This window comes from Antechinus flavipes, chromosome 1 (genome assembly GCF_016432865.1).
Source record: "Antechinus flavipes isolate AdamAnt ecotype Samford, QLD, Australia chromosome 1, AdamAnt_v2, whole genome shotgun sequence".
Classification (NCBI taxonomy): Eukaryota; Metazoa; Chordata; class Mammalia; order Dasyuromorphia; family Dasyuridae; genus Antechinus; species Antechinus flavipes.
In genome coordinates, this window is record NC_067398.1 from 676,298,516 (window position 1) to 676,320,190 (window position 21,675).

The following is a 21,675-nucleotide window of genomic DNA, read 5'->3' on the forward strand; positions in this document are numbered from 1 at the left end:
GTCAGAAAAGAGAAACCCACTCTCAGAGGTGGAGACAGATTCATTCCATTTTCCACCTTTGTGCTGGCTGGAGATTCGGCGGAAGAGAGGCTGAAGCTGGAAGAGACAAAGGACTAGCGGCAAGAGCTCTCGGAACCAAGGAGAGAGATAGGCCTCAAAGAAAGCGAACCAGGCCCAAGGAAGGAGACAAGACTTGGATGGAGACAGTAAAAGATCTGGACTTTAACTCCTGGCTGCATTTGGGGTGATTATTGAACTGAAAGGAAGGATGCTCCCAGAAGCCCCCCAAGAAACCTGCTCCCAGAGAACATTAAATTTTAGAGGAGAATATTGCAGAAAGAAGGCAGTGTTTACTATGGAAACAAGGCGGTGTCTATTATTGAATTAAAGTAGTGTATAATATGGAAAGAAAACTGTATATTATAGAAAGAAAGCAATGTATATTATAGAATGAAGGCAGTATATACTATGGAAATAAGGTATTGTGTACTATAGAAAGAAGGCAATGTGTACTATAGAATAAAGACACTGTATACTATGGAAAGGAGGCAGTGTGTACTATGGAAAGAGAAGAATGAATACTATGGAAGAGAAATTGTGAATACTATGGAAAGAAGGCAGTGTGTACTATGGAACGAGAGGAATGCATACTATGCAAGGGAAATTGTGTATACTATGGAAAGAAGGTAATGCACATTATGGAAGAAAGGAACTGTATACTATAGAAAGAAGGTGAGGTATATTATGGAAAAAAGGCAGTGTCTACTATGGAAACAAGGCAGTGTATATTATTGAATGAAAGTAGTGTATAATATGGAAAGAAGGCAGTGTATATTATGGAAAGAAAGTAATGTATATCATACAACGAAGGCAGTGTATATTATAGAAAAAAGGCAATGTACGTTATAGAATGAAGGCAGAGTATACTATGGAAAGAAGGCAGTGTTTACTATGGAAAGAAGGCAGTATATATTATGGAAAGCAGGTAGTGTGTACTATGGAATGAGAAGAATGCATACTATACAAGGGAAATTGTGTATCCTATGGAGAGAAGTAATGTACATTAGCAAAAAAGGGAACTGTATACTATAGAAAAAAGGCTGGGTATATTGTGGAAAGAAGGCAGTGTCTATTATGGAAACAAAGCAGTCTATATTATTGAATGAAAGCAGTGTATAATATGGAAAGAAGGCAGTGTATATTACAGAAAGAAGGCAATGTCTATTGTAGAAAGAAGGCAGTGTTTATTATGGAAAGAAGGTTGTATATATTCTAGATGCCACCAAGGCAAAATTGACAGGACTTGGCTATAGATTGAGTCTGGAGGATTTGAGAATGAGGAGTTGAAGCTGTCACCAGGGAGCATGGTGGTTTCCTCCACAGTAACAGAGAGGTTAGGAAGAGAGGACAGTTAAGAGAGAAGATAATATGTCCAGTTTGGGCCATGTTGAGTTTTAGATGTTTATGTGAATCCAGTTTGAGATGTCTAAGGAAGGTGGAGATGAGAATTTGGAAGCCAGGAGGAGATTAGTGCTAGATAAATATGCAAAAAGTGTGTGTGTAAGAAAATCATGTTGTTTCATTCGTGTAGGTTCTATGTACGCACATAGGTCTAGATCTGTCTAGCAGTGATCTGAAGGGAGGCAAAACTAGACTTCTACCCTTCTCAAAATGGTATTTTTATTCTTTCCTGAAGGGGAAACGGGAGGTTTTTCAAGTTATTCTGCTTTTCTCAGTGATCCCCATGATCACTTCTATTATTTTATATCGTACTAGAAATATTAGCTATAGCAATACCATTGCCAGCTCTACATCCCAAAGACATTCAAAAAAGGAGAAAGGACCTATTTCTATCAAAAATATTTGTAGAGGCTTTTTTTTGTGGTGACTAAGAATTGGAAATCAAAGGAATGCCCATCAATTGGAGAATGGCTAAAGAAGCTATGGTATATGACTGTAACAGAGTATTATTTTGCTATAATAAATGACAAATGGGATAATTTCAGAAAAACGTGGGCTTACATGAACTAATGCAGAGTCAAGTGAACAGAACTAGGAGAACATTGTTGCCAATAACATAAATATTGTTTAATAAAGAACTGCGAATGACTTAGCTGTTCTCAGTAATACAATGATCTAAGACAATCCCAAAGGACTAATGATAAAACATAATATCTGCTTCCAGAGAATTGATATTGATTTTATGCAGACTGAAACATGCTATTTTTTATTTTCTTTCATTTGTTTCTTTTGTTTGAATCTTCTTGTTCAAAATTACTAATATGGAAATGTTTTACATAATTACATACATATAACCTATATGTGATTGCTTACTTTCTTGGGGAGATGGAGGGGGAGAGGAAGGAAGGGAAGGATAGAATTTGGAACTCAAAACTTTAAATTAGAATGTTAAAAAAATTTCAGTTTTGAATTCTCAATTTTCTCCCACATTGAGAAGGCAAGTAATAGAATATAAATTATACATGTAAAGTCATGCAAAACATATTTCCATATAAGCCGTGTTACCAAAAAAAAGAGGAAGAAAAATTAAAAAGTGAAAAAATATGCTTGAATCTCACTCAGAATTCATCCGTTCTCTCTTTCTGGATAGAAGACATCACTTCTCTTCATGAGTCCTTTGGAATTGTCTTGTTTCATTATATTGATCAGAGTAGCCAAGTTTTTCATAGCTGGCCAATAGTACTATTGCTGGTACTGTGTACCATAACCTCAGTTGTTTTTACTTCATTATCTTGAACTAATTTTTATATGTCTTTTTAGATTTTTAATGAAACCATCCCAGAAGGGAAAGTTGAAGGAAAAGATAATGAGCTCTGGGACATAGTGAGTTCAAGATGTCCATGAACTTAGTTCAAGGTGTGTAATAGACAATTGATCACCTGAAACTATAAAGCTCAGGAGAGAGGTTAGGTTTGAATAACCTAAGATCTGAGAATCATCAGTACAAAGCTGATAATTGAACTCAGGCGTGCTGAGGAAATCACCAAGTGAAATAAAATAGAGGGAGAAGAAAAGAGAATTCAGGACAGAGTGTTGGAGGATACCCATAGTCGGTAGTGGAAAGAAGGTTGTACCTGGAGGAAGATTGAATAAGGGAAACTGAGGACCAGTCAGTGAGGTAAATCAGAAGAACTGGGGGAGAGCAGTTTCCAAATTGAATGATGAGTATAATTCTAATGACTAAGTTTGGCTCTGAAGAAATAATACTCCCAGGCAGTCTAGGAAAACTGTTTTGGGGGGTCTTACTCTGGGGTTGGTTATTTGGAATTTGCTTCTAGGAAGGACCTGCCTGGAAGGTGGGATTGATATGGGGATAAGAGCCTACTATGCACCAGGCACTATGTTAAATATCATCTCATCAGATCCTTATAACAACTCCTTGGAGACAAGTGCTATTATTTTCATCCCCATCTTATGGGTGAAGAAATTGAGACAAGCAATGAGTGGTTAAGTAAATTACTCAGGGTCACACAGCTATTATCTGAGATCGAGACAAAGCTAGTGTATGAAATTGAATTTGAACTTAGTTCTTTCTGACTTCAGGCTCAGGGTTCTATCCAATGCCCTTAAGTAAAGGGACAAATTGCAGTAGATAAGGCTAGATGATCTGGAAGATGTAACTTCTTTTGGAGCTAAAATCAGTATTCCATCCATTCTTTCCCCTATTTCTTCCTTCTCTTATTCACCATTCAATTCAATTCGATTTGACAAGCATTTATTAATCACCTGCTATAAACCGCACACAGTTGGCCCCACAAATTCATGGACAAAACCAAAATAGTCCCTTCCCTCAGAGAGCTTACTTTCTACCAGGAGAAAACCAATATAAACAAATACAAAATATTAAATACAAAATGATTCTGGGGTTGAGACAAAGTGCAAGGGAGGAAGGGAAGAAGCAGGCAAGACATTTTCTGTGAAACACTGAACGTAGATGAGGAGTCTGGGGTTTCAACATAAAACTGAAGAAGGGAGAGCATTCCAACTTCCAGCCATTTTCCCAGTTGATAGAGGACAATAAGAAATCCTCCTTCCCATAATCATACACACAAACATTGACTCCGCCAAAGAGAAACAGAACTTGACCTAAACCCATTGCTTTTCTCATGCAGGAATAATCAAATCAAGGGAAGGTTCACAAGTCCAGGAGGGCCCAGCCCTTTCTCTTCCATCTTTCATTCTAGAAGATCTAGAGGTTGCTGGGCTCACGAGCATAAAACAAGTGGAGACATCGAGAGCAGGTTCTCGAATCCAGAACTGGACCGGCAATAGTTCTGGCCCAGCCCGCCTTGGTTTGGGTTTCTCAGTCTCTCCCACTCCACGCATGAGCCAACTTAAATGTCCGTTTCTCTAAGTAGATTGCTTTCTTCTGCCTCCTTTTGCAACACCTGATCCTGGAGCCAAAAGGATGAGGGGCCTGGGGGCTTCTTGATGTCATGTGGGTGTTCCTTAGAATCCTACAGGGGAGAAAAAAAAGGTCAGAAACAGATTTAGGCCTGGGGAGGAGCCCCAAGGATCCTATGTATCAATCCTTATGGGGGTCCCCAAAGTCCTAGAGTAGTTGTAGAAGCTTATAAATATTATTATATGATTTGCTTTGTCTTTCTTTCAAATCAGAAGAGAGGATGAATAGACAGATGCTTTAGTAACTGTACATAGAGTTCAGATCGTTGATGCCCTATGGGAATGACCAATACGTCTCTCATAGAATTCTTCCCCCTCCCAGGCCTCTCATGAGAGCTAGGAAAAGGGTTCCTGACTGGTTTCCTCGGAGGCTATCAGCTCTGAGGACTTAAGCCCCGGCCACCAAGAGAGAAGTAAGCCATCATGATGGGCTTTGGCCAGAGCTGGCTCTACCTTTCACTCTGCCCAGATCGTTTCCATAGAATCAGGATAAACAAGTCCATGGGACAGAGTCACAGTGGAAAATTAATCATGTGAAAAACAAGATTATAAAATAGGACTGAAGGAAAGTGCAGGAACAAACAGATCTAATTTCCTCTCCCCTTTTAGTCTTCTCAAGCATCATTCCCCATCACGTACTCTTCCACCCAATGGCACAGCATCCTGGCTGACCCCCCATGTCTCCTCATCTCTACCTATTTCCTTCTCTGGTTTTCTTAAAGTCCAACTAAAATCTCATCTTCTGAGAAAGCCTTCCCCAACTCCCCTTAATTCCAGTGCCTTCCTTCTCTTCCTTATTTTCTATTTATCCTCTATCTAGTTCGTACATATTTGTTTATCTTCCTAGTCTATTATCTCTTTGAGGCCAGAGACTGTCTTTTGCCTATCTTTGTATCTCAGTGTTTAGTTAAGTGCCTGACACATGGTAGGTGCTGTATAAATGCTAATGGATTGATTGACTCACTTAGACCCCGCTTTGACAATTGCCTGAGTGACCTCTAGGTCCATGTGACATGATGTGTTAATCAACAAGAAGGGGTCATTGCTTTTATGACCTAGGGAGACCCTCCCCCATCCAGGCAGGCTACAAGTGGGACACAAGATAAGTCTCTGTGAGGAACTTAGAGGGACAAGGGGACAAGGGGAGCCATGCCTGACTGTTAATAGACTTGAATTTTAATCTGCATATTAATTGTTAATATTCTTATACCCTTGATGATTATCACAAAAATATAATTAATACCACTATAATCTGAAAATTTCATTCTTGACTAGATGTTAAACCTGAGCTCCATGGGGAATAATTCAACAACCTTCCCAGAGGCCGGGGGGGCAGCCTGTGGTACCTCAGAATGCATCCTCCCCTCCCCCCCCAGCCCAGGTCACCCCCTGGTTTTCTGGCAGATCGGGTTTTGACCTTAGAATTAGACAAGCTGTCTTCCAGGGGCACCGACTTAGCCATAGGGGCCACAGATGACATCTGTTTCATGACGTCCCACCACAGAAGGCCAGGGCCCAGGTCACTACGCTTGGTGGGGCCTGTGAAAGAGGGAGGAAAAGGACAAAATGTGTATTTTGAATTGTGGTTCAAGCCCCGCTCCCTAAAATGGGAAAAAGGACAGAAAGCTACACATCCTCCCCCACTCTCCACCCCAATGTCCATTAAAATAAATAACCTCTTTATGACCAACTGAGTTCTAGAAGTTGGACTCCAGATATTTAAGGTTCTTCCCAATTCTAACAGTCTAGCTTTTAGAAAATCACTTTTAAACTCTGCTACTCTATGTCCTAAAATCTCTCTCTAAGCCATGGTTTCTTAACCTGTGGTCTATGACTATGGATTTTTTTAAATTATTTAAAAATATTTCAATATATTGATTTCTTTTGTAACCTTCTGTATCTTGTTGCATGCATTAAAAACATAGATTTTTGCCAGACTGCTGAAAGGGTCCAGGAGGCACAAAAATGTTAAACAGTCCTTCTCTAACCTCCGTGTGATTCAGTGACATTGAGATCTGTCACAGTTGGCTCGGGGATTTCCTTTTCTGGAAATAGGGTCATGGCTGAGAAGACCAGCACAGCCCTGCTCTCTCACATGCTCCCAAGACCCCTTCAGGACTCTGGCCCAAGGTTATGTTACCTGTCACGTAGCTGATGAGGATGCCAGCCAGCACTGTGGTCAGCGTGCCCAGGGCCCCATAGTACAGGTAGGAGATGGCGTAGAAGTCATCAGCAATAGCAGGCCTGTGGAACCAGGATTGCCACCAGCTTAGCCACCTCTTACCCCTCCTACCCACATGTTCCCCCGACACAAGCCCTGCTTGGGAGGGCTGGCACTGCCCTGACCCCCTTCTGCTGGAGCTTCCAGCTATCCTTTGCCTGTTTTCTCTTGAATTCATTCAACAAACATTTGGGGGGGGTCTCTTCTTGAAACCAGAGATCCCCGAGGTCAACGCCCTTCTGGAAGTGGGTTGGGTCCCTAGCAGGTCTCTAAGCAGAAACTGAATGACCTCGTATCAGGAATATTGGAGAGAATTCCTATTCAGGCATGGGGTGGATTAGCTAACTCTTGAAATACCTTCCAATTCTGGTATTTCATTCTTTTGTTGCCCCGTCTCAGAGGGAGACATCCTGAGGGGCAAGGCCCCCCTCTCCTTTCCTCACCTGTCTCCTGGGGCAGCAATCGTCTTTGGTGGAAGTGTCCCCATGATCACGGTGACATTCAAGCCCTCACTGACATTATAGAGTGCACAGTGATCTGTGAATGTAGGCAACACACCCATGGTCTGTGGACTCGGTGGGTACAGAGTTGCCCCCACAGCTACCCAGAAGGAGAGTAGGAAGCCTCCACACAGGCCTGAGAAGACACCCTGGAAGAGAATCATAACACTTAAAAATACATCTGTTGTTTTTTGTTTTTTTTAATTTTTTAAAATAATTTTTAAAAAATCCTAGAAATCCCCTAATCGAATCTTCCCATTTTACAGAAGAAAAAATTGAGACAGGGAAAGGGAACATGGATGATCCAGCTCTATACAGGAGAATGGAACCAGTTGAAATGAATAATAAGACTCTGTATCAGGCACATTTCATTCTGTGTGGGTAACCCTCACCCCTAGGACTCCACCTTGGGAGCCAGACATGATAGTAGTTTAGTCTCTTGGGCTTGAGCTAGACTTTGCCATTCCTGGGGTCTCGCTTTTCTCATCTCTCAAATAAGAAGGTTGGACCCAATGCTTTCCAAAGTCCTATCTTACCCAGCAGCTCCCTCCCTTACCCTTTCAACCTTTCAAGGTCTGGGAGTGTAGAAATAACTTACCACAGTGTTGCAGGCTGGAACGAACATGCCCAGGATGAAGGCTCCAAGCAGCGGACCACTCATCACACCCATAACAGTGAAAGAACCCTGAGGAGGGAAGAGGGGAAGTCAGCATTAGAACCTGGATCTCCTTTCCCCTTTCTCACTACCTGAAAATTGGCTCTGCTCTCAGAAAGAGAATTGTTTGGTGTCAGGAAAGGAGCCCTGGGTTCCTGGGAATCTAGAGACTCAAATGTCTTCATTTCAGTAAATAATAAATGTTTGTAGAATTGAATAGAATGGAATTAATCCTGTTTGCCATTGGTTCTCTATGACTTAAGGTAAATCCTTTCCCTTCCCTAAGCCTCAGTTTATTCCTTTGTTACTCATCAGTTACTCATTTGTTAAATGGTGATACTAGATCCTACAGGGCTTTTCTTCCGGGATTAAGAGAATTAAATATAAAAACAAAATTAACAAGAAATCATTTAGTAAATCCTTTTTCAAAGGTTGGAGCTGCAGCCTGATGGATGGGTCACATTAACTCCCTTGGAGGTTCCCCATGGACAGTTCAGTGTTTTTCCCTCTCCCTCCCAGGGGGTTAGGGATTGGCTTCAGGATTTAGCCCTCTGGGAGCCAGGGTCTGCCTGCTGGGGCATGGACCATGCCCAGGGCAAGGGGGGCTCACCTGAAGGACACCACCTCCAAGCAGGGAGGAAAGGGCAGCCACTGTCAGACAGGCTGAACCATAGATGAGAGCTGGAAAGTATCAGACACAAAGTGCGATCATTAGCAGAATTGCTCATCACAGAGAAGTAGGTAGGGATGGGGGCTTCTGGATCCCTCAGTTCCCCCTAACATCTAAGCCTCAGGCCTGGTCAGCTGTTAGGGGACTCCAATCTTGGCTTTGGGGATACAACACCCAGAGGCCCCTTAATGGTCCAGCTTTGAACCATCTTCCCTAGCAAGGTAGATAGTCTAGACCTTCCCCTTTACTTTCTGAGTACCTATCCTTCCCTTCCTGCCTCCATCCAGAACTTACACAGCCCCTTGGAGATCAGAGTTAGTTTTCGAGGGCTGAGGCTTGGTAGTCGGGGTTTGATCAAGTCCTCCACAGTGACAGCGGCCATGGCATTGATGCTGGTAGATGCCGTGCTGGGGAGATATTGGCCATGAGAGCAGGACCTACCCTCTCCCTTCTCCAATCTGGAGCCCATCCCTTCCATATATATCTTCCTACCCCACTAATCACATAGACTCCTAGAACACTGCCAAATAAACAGTATAACATCCTGAGAACCCAGAATATCAGACCTAAGAGAACCCTTAGTACCCAGAACAGTAGAACAGCAGCACTTGGAATACAGAATATCAGATCTGGGAGAAATCTTAATGTCTAGAATATAGTAACTCAGATTTGGGAATGCCCTAAATACCTAGAACATAGAATGTCAGATTTGGGAGGGCCATCAGTTCTTAAAATATACAATGTCAGAGTTTGAAGGACCCTTGGAATATATAGAATGTCAGAGCTAGAATGATTTTAGAAAAGAGAATATCAGAGCTTGGAAGAGAGGTGTCCTTAGGACATGGAATGTCAGAGTTGAGAGGGACTGTATAAAGTAGAATATTAGGGTTTGGGAGCGCCTTTAGAACACGGGACCAAAAGCTTACAGGCTGTGGAATCCAACATTATTCTGAGGGAATTAATGTTGGATTCCACAACCTGTAAAGTTCTCTCTAAGGGTATTTGTCTATGTGGAGTTTTGTGGGATGTTGGGGTGCCTCTGCCCAGAGAATATTAGATCTTACCTTAAGGTGCCACTATAAGCACAGGCTAGGAAGAGTCCGGGCACACCAGGATAATTCTGGAAGATGTCCAGCACCAGGTAAGGCACATACTGGGGGGGAGGAGGGAAGGGGAGAGAGAGAGAGAGAAGACTTGGGGAAGACTATTTCCATTCCTCCCATTGTTGTAGGGAGCCCACAGAAAACTTTCCCTGTGGTTCCCCCCCAGAATGGTCCTGATAAGCAGTAGAAAGTAGGGAGGGCATGGATAGAGCACCAGCCTTGAAGTCAGGAGGACCTGAGTTCAAATCTGGTTTCAGACACTTAACACTTCCTAGCTATGTGACCTATGGCAAGTCACTTAACCCCAACTGCCTCCAGAAAAAAAATTGGGAGAGGAAGGAAGGGAAGCAGGATAAACAAGGAGGATAACCATAGAATCTTTTTATAATGGATTGGGACACAAGGTCAAAAAAGGCACCTTCTGACATGGGGAAAACCGTGGACCCATAGAATAGAATTCTGTTGCAAAATTACAAGCATTGAGAGAAGACTCTAGTCCATTCTCATTTTACAAATGAAGAAACTAAGGCAAAAAGAGATGAAACAATGACTTGTCCAAGAACATACAATTAGAGGTAAAAGATCCAATCCATGTTTTTTGACTCCAAATTCGTGCTCTACTCATACTGACTCCTACTAGCTGTGTAAACTCGAGTACCAACCTTAGATTTGTGACTTTATTCCTTCAGACCTCAACTATCTGGGCAAAAATAAGATTAGGAAATTGGAAGAGTCCATTGGTGAAGGTGGGAGTGCGGCAGTCCCTCACCAGGAGTGAAATTACCAAAATTGATAATCTTTGACCTTTTGTAGAAAACTGCCTCCTGGGGAGTTTACCTGCTCACCCATGCACAGTTCTATCCCAAAATCGCCAAGATTTCTGATCAATTGACTTTTTGTAGAAATTTGTTTCCTGGGGACATTCCCTACTCACGCATGTGCTGCCCTTAGTTGTGCCCTGAAATCAACAGGATTGGTAATCGCGGACTAGAAATTTGCTTCCTGGGGACTTTCCCGGCAGGAGCAGGCGCTGTCCCTAGTTCTGCCCTTGGGCCACACAGATCGAGCTTTCTTGTAATGGAGGCTTCTTTGCAGAATGTCGGAGAGGGAAGAGTTCCTAGAACAGTGGCTGTGAGCGCTGGGAGCTGGGCCCCCTGTTTGTACACAGAAGATGGCTAGGACGCAGAGACGGCTTGGGAAGTGCCGCCTTGGACACTCGCTACCTCTCAGGACTCAGTTTCCTCATCTCCAAAATAGGGAGAATGACTGAGACCAAAGCTTCCCTGGCTGCTGTGGGTGCAAGCGAGATAATGCAAACCTTTGAGGGCAATGTGACATCAGTGATAGTTAGGAAGGAAAGGACTGCTCCGCATACCCCGGAGAGCCCAGTGGTGTGAAGACATGGAAAGCCCGTCCCCGCCTCCCCGCCTCCACAAGGCTCCCTAAATACCCCCCAGTCTCCATAGCCGGTCTGTGTTTGTCGGTCCCTAAACTTCTCAGTTTCCTGACCGCCCTCCTCCGCCATAGGCTTACGGATTTAGAAACCTCACAAATCAGCGAATTTGACACCCTAATTTTGCAGATGAGGAAATTAAGTCATTTGCCCAAGGTCCCACAGACAGCATCAGAGATGGGCTGGAAGCCCCGGCGTTTGCTGTTCCCGACTTTGCTAAAGAGCGGCCAAAGGACTGACCGCTGTACCCCAGCTAAATTCTGAGCAGGACGGAGGAGGCGAGGATCAGCCCTTCTGGATGGAGGCTCTCTCCTCACTCAGCCTAAATCCACAAGAGCTCTTGCTGGCCAGACCGGCTGAGCTGGCACTCAAGAATTCACCGATCTTCACAGTTGAACTCTTGAGAATGGAGACGTGTCAAAGCAAGGAAGGATTGTGGGAACCAGAGCTAGAAGGGACCTTTGAGAAAGCAAGATGGCCCAGGGGTTAGTTACAGCTCTGGGCCTGGAGTGAGAAAGAGCTCCATTAATCTGGATTCACACACTTATCGGCTGTGGGAATCACTTGTTGAGTTTCAAAATAGCACCTGCCCCAGTGGGGTTTTTGTGAGGATCATATGAGAATGTTCAGTCCGGGAACATAGTAGTAGATGCTTAATAAATGCTTCATTTAGCCTAACTACCTCATCTTACCAAATAGGACCAAAAAGGCTAAGTGGTTTGCCCAACATCACTAAGTGGAAGTTAACAGCAATGAGATTTGAACTCAGACATGAGCCTCCCCGTTGAGGATTCCTTCCACTGTACCACCCAGGCGAGCCGGGGACTGGCGGAATCTGTGTGTCAAGGACTGGTCCTCAGGCCAAATCTGAGACTGCTTGTTTTTGTTTGACCCTCAAGCTTAAGAGTGGCTTTTGCCATTTTCAATAAAGTTGTTCAAAAGCAAGCCAGATTCGACCCCATGCCAGAATGGAGTTAGCAACTCCTGATCTAGCAGAGAAAGGAAATAAAGGTATAGAGAGAGCACCTGTGCTATCCCCTACCCTCTGGCCTAATGTCAAGACTCACTGAGGCCTTTATGTATCTGATACCTAATTTGTTAAACGGCCTAGTTGATTGGGAGCATATAGATGGCAAAATGGATAGCACATAGGGCCTGGAGTCAGGGAGACCTAACTTCAGACACTTCCTAGCTCTGACAGTGTGTTCTTTTTATTCATTTATTTATTTGTTTGATTGTTCATTCATTCATTCCTTTATTCATTCATTTATTTGCTGAGGCAATTGGGGTTAAATGACTTGCCCAAGGTCACACAGCCAGGAAGTGTTAAGTGTCTGAGGTCAGATTTGAACTCAGGTCCTCCTGACTTCAGGGCTGGTGCTCTATCCATTGTACCACCTAGCTGCCACCTTTTTATTTATTTTTAATAGCATTTTATTTTTCCAAATACATACAAAAGTAGTTTTCAACATTTACCTTTGCAAAACCTTCTTCCTCTCTCCCTTTCTTCCTCCCTCGTCCCCAAGACTAATATAGGTTCAACATGTGCAATATGACTACATGTATTTCCATATTCATCTTACATTATGTTCTAAAGGGACCTTTAGTCCTGATATTCTGTGTCTCAAAAAATCTTTGCATTTCAATGTCCTAAGAGCCTTATAAATTGCCACCGCCGTCCCTGGCTCAGCGGGGCTCTGAGCTCCCCCTCAGAAGCGGGCCATTCTCCCAGAGAGCCTACCTGGTCAGGAGCAGAGATGAGTCCAGCCCGCAGCGGGTCACAGTCTCTGTACAAAGCAAACATGATGATGCCGCAGGAGACCGCGCTGCCCACGATGAAGAAGAGCCCCACCTGATTGATCAGCACTGCCCTGCAGTTGGAGAGGGAAGCGGGCAAGTCAGCAAGACCCCGAGGCCGGCGGGCTGCCAGCCCAGCCTCTGGGAGCCAGACAGGGGACAGAAGGAGAGAGTTGGAGGGATCTGAGACCCGGACACCCAGGAATCACAGCCCGGAGATGGGGACCAAGAAACGTGGGTTTGGGGGACGTGATTGTTTCCTGCTGGTTGGAAAAGGAACTCAGATGGTTTTGCTTGGTTGTGAAATAGAGAAGGTCCTGTATCAATAAGGGAGAATTTCCTGACAGTTAAAGCTGTCCCTGTTTTGTGACTCCCCTCCTGTCTCCCAAGCCCGGGGCCCAGCACTTACAGCTTGGCCTCCCGCTCGCTCCTGCAGGCCACGTAGCGCTGCACCTGGGCCTGGTTCACCCCGTACATGGACAGCCACACCAAGGTGCCCCCTATCACGAAGGTCCAGAAGGTATAGCGTCTCCTTGGGTCCAGGTCAAAGCTATAGGGAGGAGAGGGTATGGGGGGGAAGACTGGGAGAATTAGGTGGGGTGGGGAGCGGCGTTTGGAGCCCCTAATCAGAGGCAGCTTCCGAGAGGGGGACCTGGACCTAGCCTCCAACCCCCATCAAATATCAGCTCTGTCGGGGATGGGTCACAGGGCTAGAAATGGCCTTGGGGGCCATTGAGTCTAACCCCCTCGTTTGACAGAGAAGGAAGCAGAGGCTCAGAGAGTCTAAGGGATTTGCCCAGAATCCCCCAGCTAGTAAGCACCAGAGGAGGAATCTGAGCCAAATCTGGCGCTCAGTCCACTATGTTTCCCTGTCTCTGCCTCTCCTGGGCCCTTGTCTTTCTAGGGATAGAAAAGAAGCCTGACTGGCAGGAGAAGTGGGGGCAGGAGGAGGAAACATGGGGTCTGCAGGCCCTCGTAGCCCTGACATCAGCCTGCCTCCCACCTGTGACCTGCCTGGTTTCTAATCACCGCTCCAAAGCATCTCTGACTTCAGAGCTAATGAGATTCCAGCCAGGGCTAACTCTCTCAATAATGCCCTTCTTTTTACACCCCAAAATGGGGCCACCAAAGGTTGAACACAAGTGAGCAGCAGCAACAATACTCCTAGGTGACTCCCAGGTCAAAACACCGATCCGCTCACTCATAACCAGGAACCACGGCTGAACCAAACAAAGCAGCATCTTGACCACATGAGATGATACGGGTCTCGTTCTACACCTGTGGTCCCCAGCTTTGGTTCATAAAGGGAGGCAGCTCTTTCCTAATCAAAGCTGAAACCCCTACATTCATCCCCAGTCAGAGTCCTAACAACCCCAAGCCCAAAGCCTGAACCATTTCTTTAACTTCCCCAGCTCTAACTTTAAACTCATTTCCCATCTCAAATGTTACTTCATTTCCATGATCTTAAAGTAATTTAATCAACTTATGTCCAGTCCCTGTTCTATGGGGGCCAACCCGTCCTTTGCCCTCATGTCCAACCTAGCTGGGACCTTAATCCTCTCCCCCTGGGTTTGTGCACAAGCCTCCTCATTGGCTGCACTGCTTCCCATCTCCCCAACAACCCATCCTCACACAGCTGCCAAAATAATCCAGAATGGAATTTCTTTTTCCATTTTCCCCCTGTTGGGCTTTGTTATTAATCTAAAGAAAGGCTGGTGATTTTTCCAGGACTGTTTTTCTTTTTATCCTGAAACTTTACGGAGGTTATTATTCCAGTTAATTATTTCATTGATTCTCAAGGATCCTCTAAGCAAATAATAGGGTCATCTGCAAGGAGATAATTTTGCCTTCACTCTTGGTTATTATTATTCCCTTTCTTTTTCTTCTCTCATTGCTGTAGCTGGGGATTCTATACATTACCAAATAACAAGGGCTTTAGCCAAAGTTCTTGCTTCACCTCTGAGATGTCAGACTAATTTTCCTAGGGCACTAGTCTGAGCCTGTCAGGGTGATGTTCAAAAATCATCAGTGGCTCCCTATTGCCTCTAGGCAGAAGATTTAAATTCCTCTTTCTAAAGGATGTGCTTGTCAGAGTCTTTCTACAGGGAGGAAATGATCTTGGCAATTGTTCTTGCCGGGCCTGGGAGCATGGGCCTGACTAGCTTTAGGAAAAGGGTCCTAACCCGGGAGGCTTTTAAAGACCTTTATAATCTGGTTACAGGCATTGCTCCCAACCAGTCAAACTTTTTGTTCTTCATTACAGTTTAGATTTTTTTCAACTCTTCTATTTCCTGGAGTCTAATTGACTGGGGAGATAATGTCTACATCAATGGGAACTTGTCTTGTCCATGGCCACATTTCTTACATCTACCCCTTTCTCTCCACTGACACAACTCATCAATCTAGCCTCTTTTTCACCTCTCTCCTGGACCTACTGATAATAATTTTCTAGTTTAAAAAAAGTTCCCCTCTTAAATTCATCCTTCACCCACTTGCCAAAGAGATAATCCTAAAGAAAAATTCTGCCCATATCGCAATCTTGCTCCAGAAGCTTCAATGGCTCCCCTTTACTCTACGTTCTGGCCAACTTGATGCTCTCCATAGAAGACATTCTGTCTTCCACTTATGTCCCTTCTCGCCCGTGTCTGTGCCCGCTCTGTGCCCCTCACAATGCCGGGGAGGCTCTCCCTCCTCACCTCTGCCTCCTGGAATTCCTAGCTTCGTTTCAAGCTCAGCCAAAGTGGCACCCACTCCATGAAGCCCTTCCTGACTTCCCCCCCAAAGCTTAGTACTCTCTCCAAAAAAAGTTACTTTGCCTTTAAAAATATTTTCTATATTATTTCTCTGTGTAGATGCTGTTCTCTGCTGTAGGGGAAGCTGATAATTTTGTCTTCACATGTCCCATGTCTAGCATAGTGCAGGGTGCAGTATATGAATGAATGGGGGTTCATTAAGGGCCCTCACATTTGGAGATACGAGTAGAGAGAGAGACAATCTGTGAACATTCTAATCAGGGAGATGCTACCTAAGGGTAGGGCATTTTGGTCTAGGAAGCCACAGGGGCGTTGAGTCAAACTTTTTGGCAATAGATTGGATGAATAATCAACTATTAAATTGAAACAAATAATCGGCTCATTTCCTCCTCCCCTGAGGTTCACTCCCACAACCTTCCTCATTAGCATCAAATTTTGTTCCAGAAACAAGGGGAACACTTACTCATCCAGGTTGACCCGGGAGTGATTATGGGCAATGTCCATCACGCGCTGGACACCGCCGACCAGAAGCGTGCCCTGGATCAGGATGGCCACAAAGCCAGAGAGCATCACAAACACCTGGAAGACGTCTGTCCAGATGACCGCCTTCATGCCTCCCTGCAGAGCACGGGTGGGGAGAGAGGGGAGGGAGAGAGAGGGAAGGTTAGTCAATGGTCCCAACCCTGCTGGGGGAGAAGGGGTGCCTGGAGAGACAGAGCTGGAAGAAGGTGGAGGATGGGCATCCCAGGGTCTTCCTAGAGGGAGAAAACGACCATCTCTCAACTGTCCATTCCTTTGCCTGATATGGGGGTTTGGGGGCCCAGCTTTAGGAAGAAGGTCCCGATCCATCATATAAAGAAGTCCCCGACCACTGGTTTTCTAGTTGCTGTCCCAGCATCGTGAGCTCCGAAATATTCTGACCCACTTGCTAATAAGAGGAATCCCTCAGACTGTTTCAACCTTTTATATAGGATTGAGAACTAGAAGGGACCTTTGAGCTCATCTGATCTAGCCCCAGTTTACAAATGACTATTTCCTTCCATGCATTATTTATTCTATTTCTCATGACAATCCTTAGAGAAAACTGGGAAGATTATTAGCCCCCTTTTACAGATGGGAAAATTGAGTCCCAGAGGCAGGAGGGGATTAGTCTGAGCCAGTCCACAATAGAAATGCACCAAAATCTAAGTGTCCTAAATACCGTCCAGGGCTCACTGAAGAGCACTGGATGGGTCTCTTACTATCAACGGATCCCCAAGCATGGAGAACAGTCCACTGTGAGGTGGGAGGGGGGGAGAAGGTAGGAATGACTGGGGCCACAAGGGGCTTACTTACCACAGTGGTGTAAAAGGTGCAGATGGCACCGGTGGAAAGGAGAGAAGCCCAGATATCCAGTCCTGTTACTGGAAGCAGGAGGCACAGTGAGCAGACAGTCAGAGGGAAAGACCCCCCTCGGACTGGGGGACCTCCAATCTAGGGTCATGTCTGTCCTTAGACTTGGCAGCGGGATCATGTCTTCCCCCAAACTAGGGGCTCCCCAAAGTGAGGACCATGTCCCCTCTCAGGCTGGGGGGCCATGTCCCTCTCAGATTAGGGGGCTCCCTGAAGTCAGGGTCGTGTCCCCTCTCAGTCTGGGGGGCCATGTCCCTCTCAGTCTGGGGGCCATGTCCCCTCTCAGATTAGGGGGCTCCCTGAAGTCAGGGTCATATCCCCTCTCAGTCTGGGGGGCCATGTCCCTCTCAGACTGGGGGGCCATGTCCCCTCTCAGATTAGGGGGCTCCTGAAGCCAGGGCCATCCCTCTTTTGACTTGAGGGTCTTCCAGAGGGCAGGGGACCCTTTCAGCCTCGTTCTGTCATACCTTGGTTGAGGATCAGGGCAGGAGCATAGATGACAATTCCGGTGTACAGCATCTGTTCAGGGAGGCAGGGAAATAGGCCCCAGTCACGGGGACTGGACCAGAGGCCCTTCGTCCCCGCCCCCATCAGGGGCCTTTGGGTCTAGCGGCGGCCCTCACCCACAGCGGGCAGGGGGCCATCTCACCGGCACCAGTCCGGGACATCCTTCCCTGTCTGCCTCCCTCCCTGCCACTCCCACTGCTGGGCCCTGACCGCTCCCTCCAAGGCGCTTGGAAGCCCTAGCAAGGGGCCCCCTCAGAGGGAGGTTTTCGCTGCGACTTCCCCGGACCTGCCCAAAGCCCGGATGCCTTTTCTTTCCAGGGGACCCAGAGGCACCTCAGGAGGGAGGTCCCGGGACAGCCGCGCTGGGGGCCCGAGAGCCGTGTTCGGGAGGCTGAGTCTGCGGGGGGGGGGGGTTGGGGGCCGGGGCCCGGGGAGGGAGGGGACGGAAGGAGGCTCACCGTGGCAATGACGTACTGGACGGTGCCGCACAGACGGACCCAGCGGCTGAATCTCAGCTCCAAATACTGGAGGGGAGGGGGAAGGGAAGGTCATGTTCTCGAGACCACCCGGGACTGACCCCAAGCCCAGTCTCCCCTCCAGCCCCCTATGGAAGGGACATGGGGACCTTTAAGCACCAAAATAACCTCAGTTACAGAAGAAGAAGCCCCCGGTTAGCCAGGGGAAGAGACCGGCCGGGGACGCGCCTGAGGGTCCCGGGGCAGTCACTACTTAAATTAATTCAGACTTTTCACTGAAGGCTCAAGCACTGAAGCTGGAATTCTTTAGCCACGTAAGACGAAGTTGGGATGCATTAGAAAGGACCCCGAGGTGGGGAAAGATAGAAGAGAAAGAGAAGGGGCAGCAGAGGTGGAGAGAGGAGGAACACGGGCTGGACGGCCTTTGAGAGGAGGGCCCTGGTGCACCCTCAGACCACATCCCGCCTCCAGCCTCCCTCCACGCAAGTCTCCCCGGGTCTGCGCAAAGCCTGCAGCAAACAGGGTCCCACGTGTGCATGTCCACGAGCCCCCACAGAGCCAGTGCATGGGGGCCCCCTCAGGATGCCGGCCGGGCCCACAAAGCCAGACCGGTCTCTGGGGTCCCTCCGCCCCGGGGGCTCCCGAGCAGTCTCCAGCCCCGTCCTTGCCCGCTCTGGCCTAAGGGGAGCACTCCCTCCTGGGGCCTCTCGGCTGCCGGGGGCACTGCTGGCCGGGCGCCAGGCCCGGAGCCCGCCGTGCCCGGCCCGTTACCTGGTAGGTGCTGGTGAGCCCCAGGCGGTAGAAGACGGGCAGGAAGAGGTAGGCCGTGAGGAGGCTGTTGAGCAGCTGGCCCAGGCACATCCAGAGGAACTTGAGCCCGTAGCGGTAGGCCTCGGCGGGCACCCCCAGCACCTGGATGGCCGACATGAAGCTGGCTGCCAGCGAGAGGCCCACGGGCGCCGCTCCCATCCTCCGGCCGCCCGTGAAGAAGTCCTCCGCCGTCTTCTGCCCGCCCCGGGCCAGGCCGAAGAAGAGCCCGATGGCCGTGGAGACCAGCAGCATGCCCCCAAAGACCCCGTAGTCCCAGAAGCCGAAGGTGGGCCGCTCGGGGGCCCAGGCCTCCATCCCCGTCCTCCCTGCCCAGGCTCCTGCCTGTCAAGCCAACCTGCCCTCCGGGTGCCGGCCTAAGGACTTGGCAGGAAGGGATCAGGAGGAATCAGCCGGAGGGAAGTAAGCAGGGAGCAAGCAGGAGGAGGCAGCCGAGTGGGGGTCCCCTGCCTGCCTGAGGCGCTCCCCTCCACCTCGGAACAAGGGCCCTGGGGCAGACCCCCCACCCTCCAGGGCCTGGCCCCTTCCCAGCTGTCCTGTCTGCAGCCCCCCGGCCTGTCAGCTGTGGGGAGGGGCGTCCTCAGGGGGAGCTTGGCCACTGGGCCCCCCACTTGTCTCTGGGACCGGCGGCAGCAGCTGTCCTGCCGGCTAAGGCTGGGAATCCCAGAAACTCTGCAAAGGGAGAGGGCCGGGAGCTTTATTGGGCTCCTTAGGGGTTACTCAGATCCCGCCCACTCGGGACAGCCCAAGGAGAGGGTGTCTCCCTGGGGGAGGCGGGGTGACAAGCACCCTTTAGGGCCCGAAGCTGAGCCGGGCAGGCGTGGGGCTGGAGGAGGGGGTGGGGACAGCCACAATGAAGGGAGTGTGTCAGGGAGTGTGGCAAGAGGAAGGGGAAAAGGAAGAAGCAGCCCCGAGATTTCCTCTTGCACCTGCGAGCTCTACATTCTCCCAGGGCCTGGGGCTCCAGCCCCGAGGCAGGGATTCCTAGAGAATGACTGGGCAGTGGCTGGCAAACTGACCAGCCTGAATCCCTCCCATGACCTTGGGGGCGGGGCGGGGAAGGTCCCCTGGGGGGGCCCTGGGCTCTCCCCACCCCCAGGAAGTCCCAGAGCCCACCTAACGGCCACACTGCCAGAGTCTCTGGTCCAGGGGATCTTCTCCAGGCCCAGGCCCAGGGTTTTGGCTCACACCAGGTCAGGGAGGCAGGCTCAGGGACAGAGCCGCGGAAGGACCTGAGAAGTCAATGATCAGTGGCCCAGCCCTCAAGTCCAAGGCCCACTGTGGCCACTAACTCCTCCTCTGCTCCTGGGTGAGACCCTGCCCTTCTCCACAGGAGAACCTTCTCATGCAGGTTGTGGGGGAAACAACCCCCAGGGGTCCTCCCTACCTCTCGGGGCGGCTAAATGCTGGGTGGGAGGAGGGAAGGAGAAGGAGCCGGCTCAGACCCTCCCCAGAGTCCTGGGCAGCAGAGGATTCTGTGTGGACCCCAAGCTCTCAGGTGTGAGGGGGATACAACTGAGGATGGGTTCTCTCCATGGGTCTCCACTGCCCCCTCCTGGGGAGAGGGATGAGAGACAGAAGAACTGGGGAAAAAATTACAGAAATATTAGAATGAATTGTAAAATCCCGGGAGCAGAAAATGTCAGAGCTGGGAGGGCCCTTAGAACCAGGATGTCAGAGCTGGGAGGGCCCTTAGAACCCAGGATGTCAGAGCTGGGAGGGCCCTTAGAACCCAGGATGTCAGAGCTGGGAGGGCCCTTAGAACCCAGGATGTCAGGGCTGGGAGGGCCCTTAGAACCCAAGAGATCAGAGCTGAAAGGGCCCTTAGAACCTGGGATATCAGAGCTGGGAGGGCCCTTAGAACCTGGGATATTAGAGCTGGGAGGGCCCTTAGAACCCGGGATGTCAGAGCTGAGAGGCCCCTTAGAACCCGGGATGTCAGAGCTGGGAAGGCCCTTAGAAAATAGTATCAGAATAGAATAGAATGTCAGGGCCAAGTTAGAACAGAGAGCACAGAATATCAAAGGTGAAGGGATGCAGAGGGTCCAAGCTAAGACCTTAAAGTCTGTATTGTATAAACCCCTCATTTTATTACTGGGTTGACCCAGTAATTTGAGGGAGCCCAGAAATTGAGGGAGCCCAATGCACAAGACAGAATATGTGACTTTAAAAGCAGTTAGCAAACCTGAACGTGCTCCATAAATACCAATGTAACAATGATATTTGTTTTATGTATATATAACAATTGACAATAACTTTCAATGTGCTCCGTCAGGGGATAGCACTGAGAGATCCCAGCCCCACACTCCTCCCTCTGCCCCCCCCCCCCCCCAGGGTTCATGCTAACAGATCAGGGAAGTTTCCTATGTGGGAATTTTATGTCTTGGCCCCCCTGCAGAAGAGGAAAATAAATCCTTCGGATACATGATGAAGGGGATACTGGAGGTCCCCTGGGATGCAAATGGAGGCCTCAGTCTGAACCGGGAGAAAAGATAGGATAATTTAGCTTCCCCCTCCTGCCCCCCATCCAGCCCTAATACCTGGGTGTGCTGCAAAGCAGGGCAGCAGACTGTCTGCCTAGTATCCTGTACCTTAGTGCCCTGCTGGGAATAATAATATTAATAATAATAATAAATTATTTAATATATTTAAACACAATATATTATAAAATATTCATATAATAATCAATGAGCACTTAGACAGCACTGTAAGCTTTACTATGCTATCTCATCGGAGCTGGAAGGGAGGGGCTCTTTTACAGTTGGGGAAACTGAGGCAGCAGAAGTTAAGGGATGTGTCCAGAGCTATACACCCAGTAAGCGCCGAGGCTCCCGGCTGAGTCCGTCACTCCGCCGTCGGGCTGGAAGGCTCCGCGTGAGGATGCCCGATGGGCCA

At 48.1% G+C, this 21,675-nt stretch overlaps 1 protein-coding gene across 1 annotated transcript; it reads right to left on the bottom strand.

Annotated features, from left to right (window-relative positions):
- Window positions 1-3,719: 3,719 nt before the first annotated feature.
- On the bottom strand, window positions 3,720-19,427 carry SLC5A5 (solute carrier family 5 member 5). Its single transcript, XM_051972379.1, has 15 exons — window positions 18,724-19,427; window positions 17,935-18,000; window positions 17,437-17,488; window positions 16,913-16,980; window positions 16,041-16,195; window positions 13,234-13,374; window positions 12,769-12,898; window positions 9,536-9,624; window positions 8,766-8,878; window positions 8,412-8,482; window positions 7,745-7,831; window positions 7,090-7,295; window positions 6,566-6,669; window positions 5,843-5,964; window positions 3,720-4,478 (listed from the first exon to the last, which is right to left on the bottom strand). The coding sequence occupies exons 1-15, from the start codon at window positions 19,075-19,077 to the stop codon at window positions 4,356-4,358; spliced, it is 1,881 nt and encodes a 626-aa protein (XP_051828339.1). The 5' UTR covers window positions 19,078-19,427; the 3' UTR covers window positions 3,720-4,355.
- Between the last annotated feature and the right edge of the window lie 2,248 nt (window positions 19,428-21,675).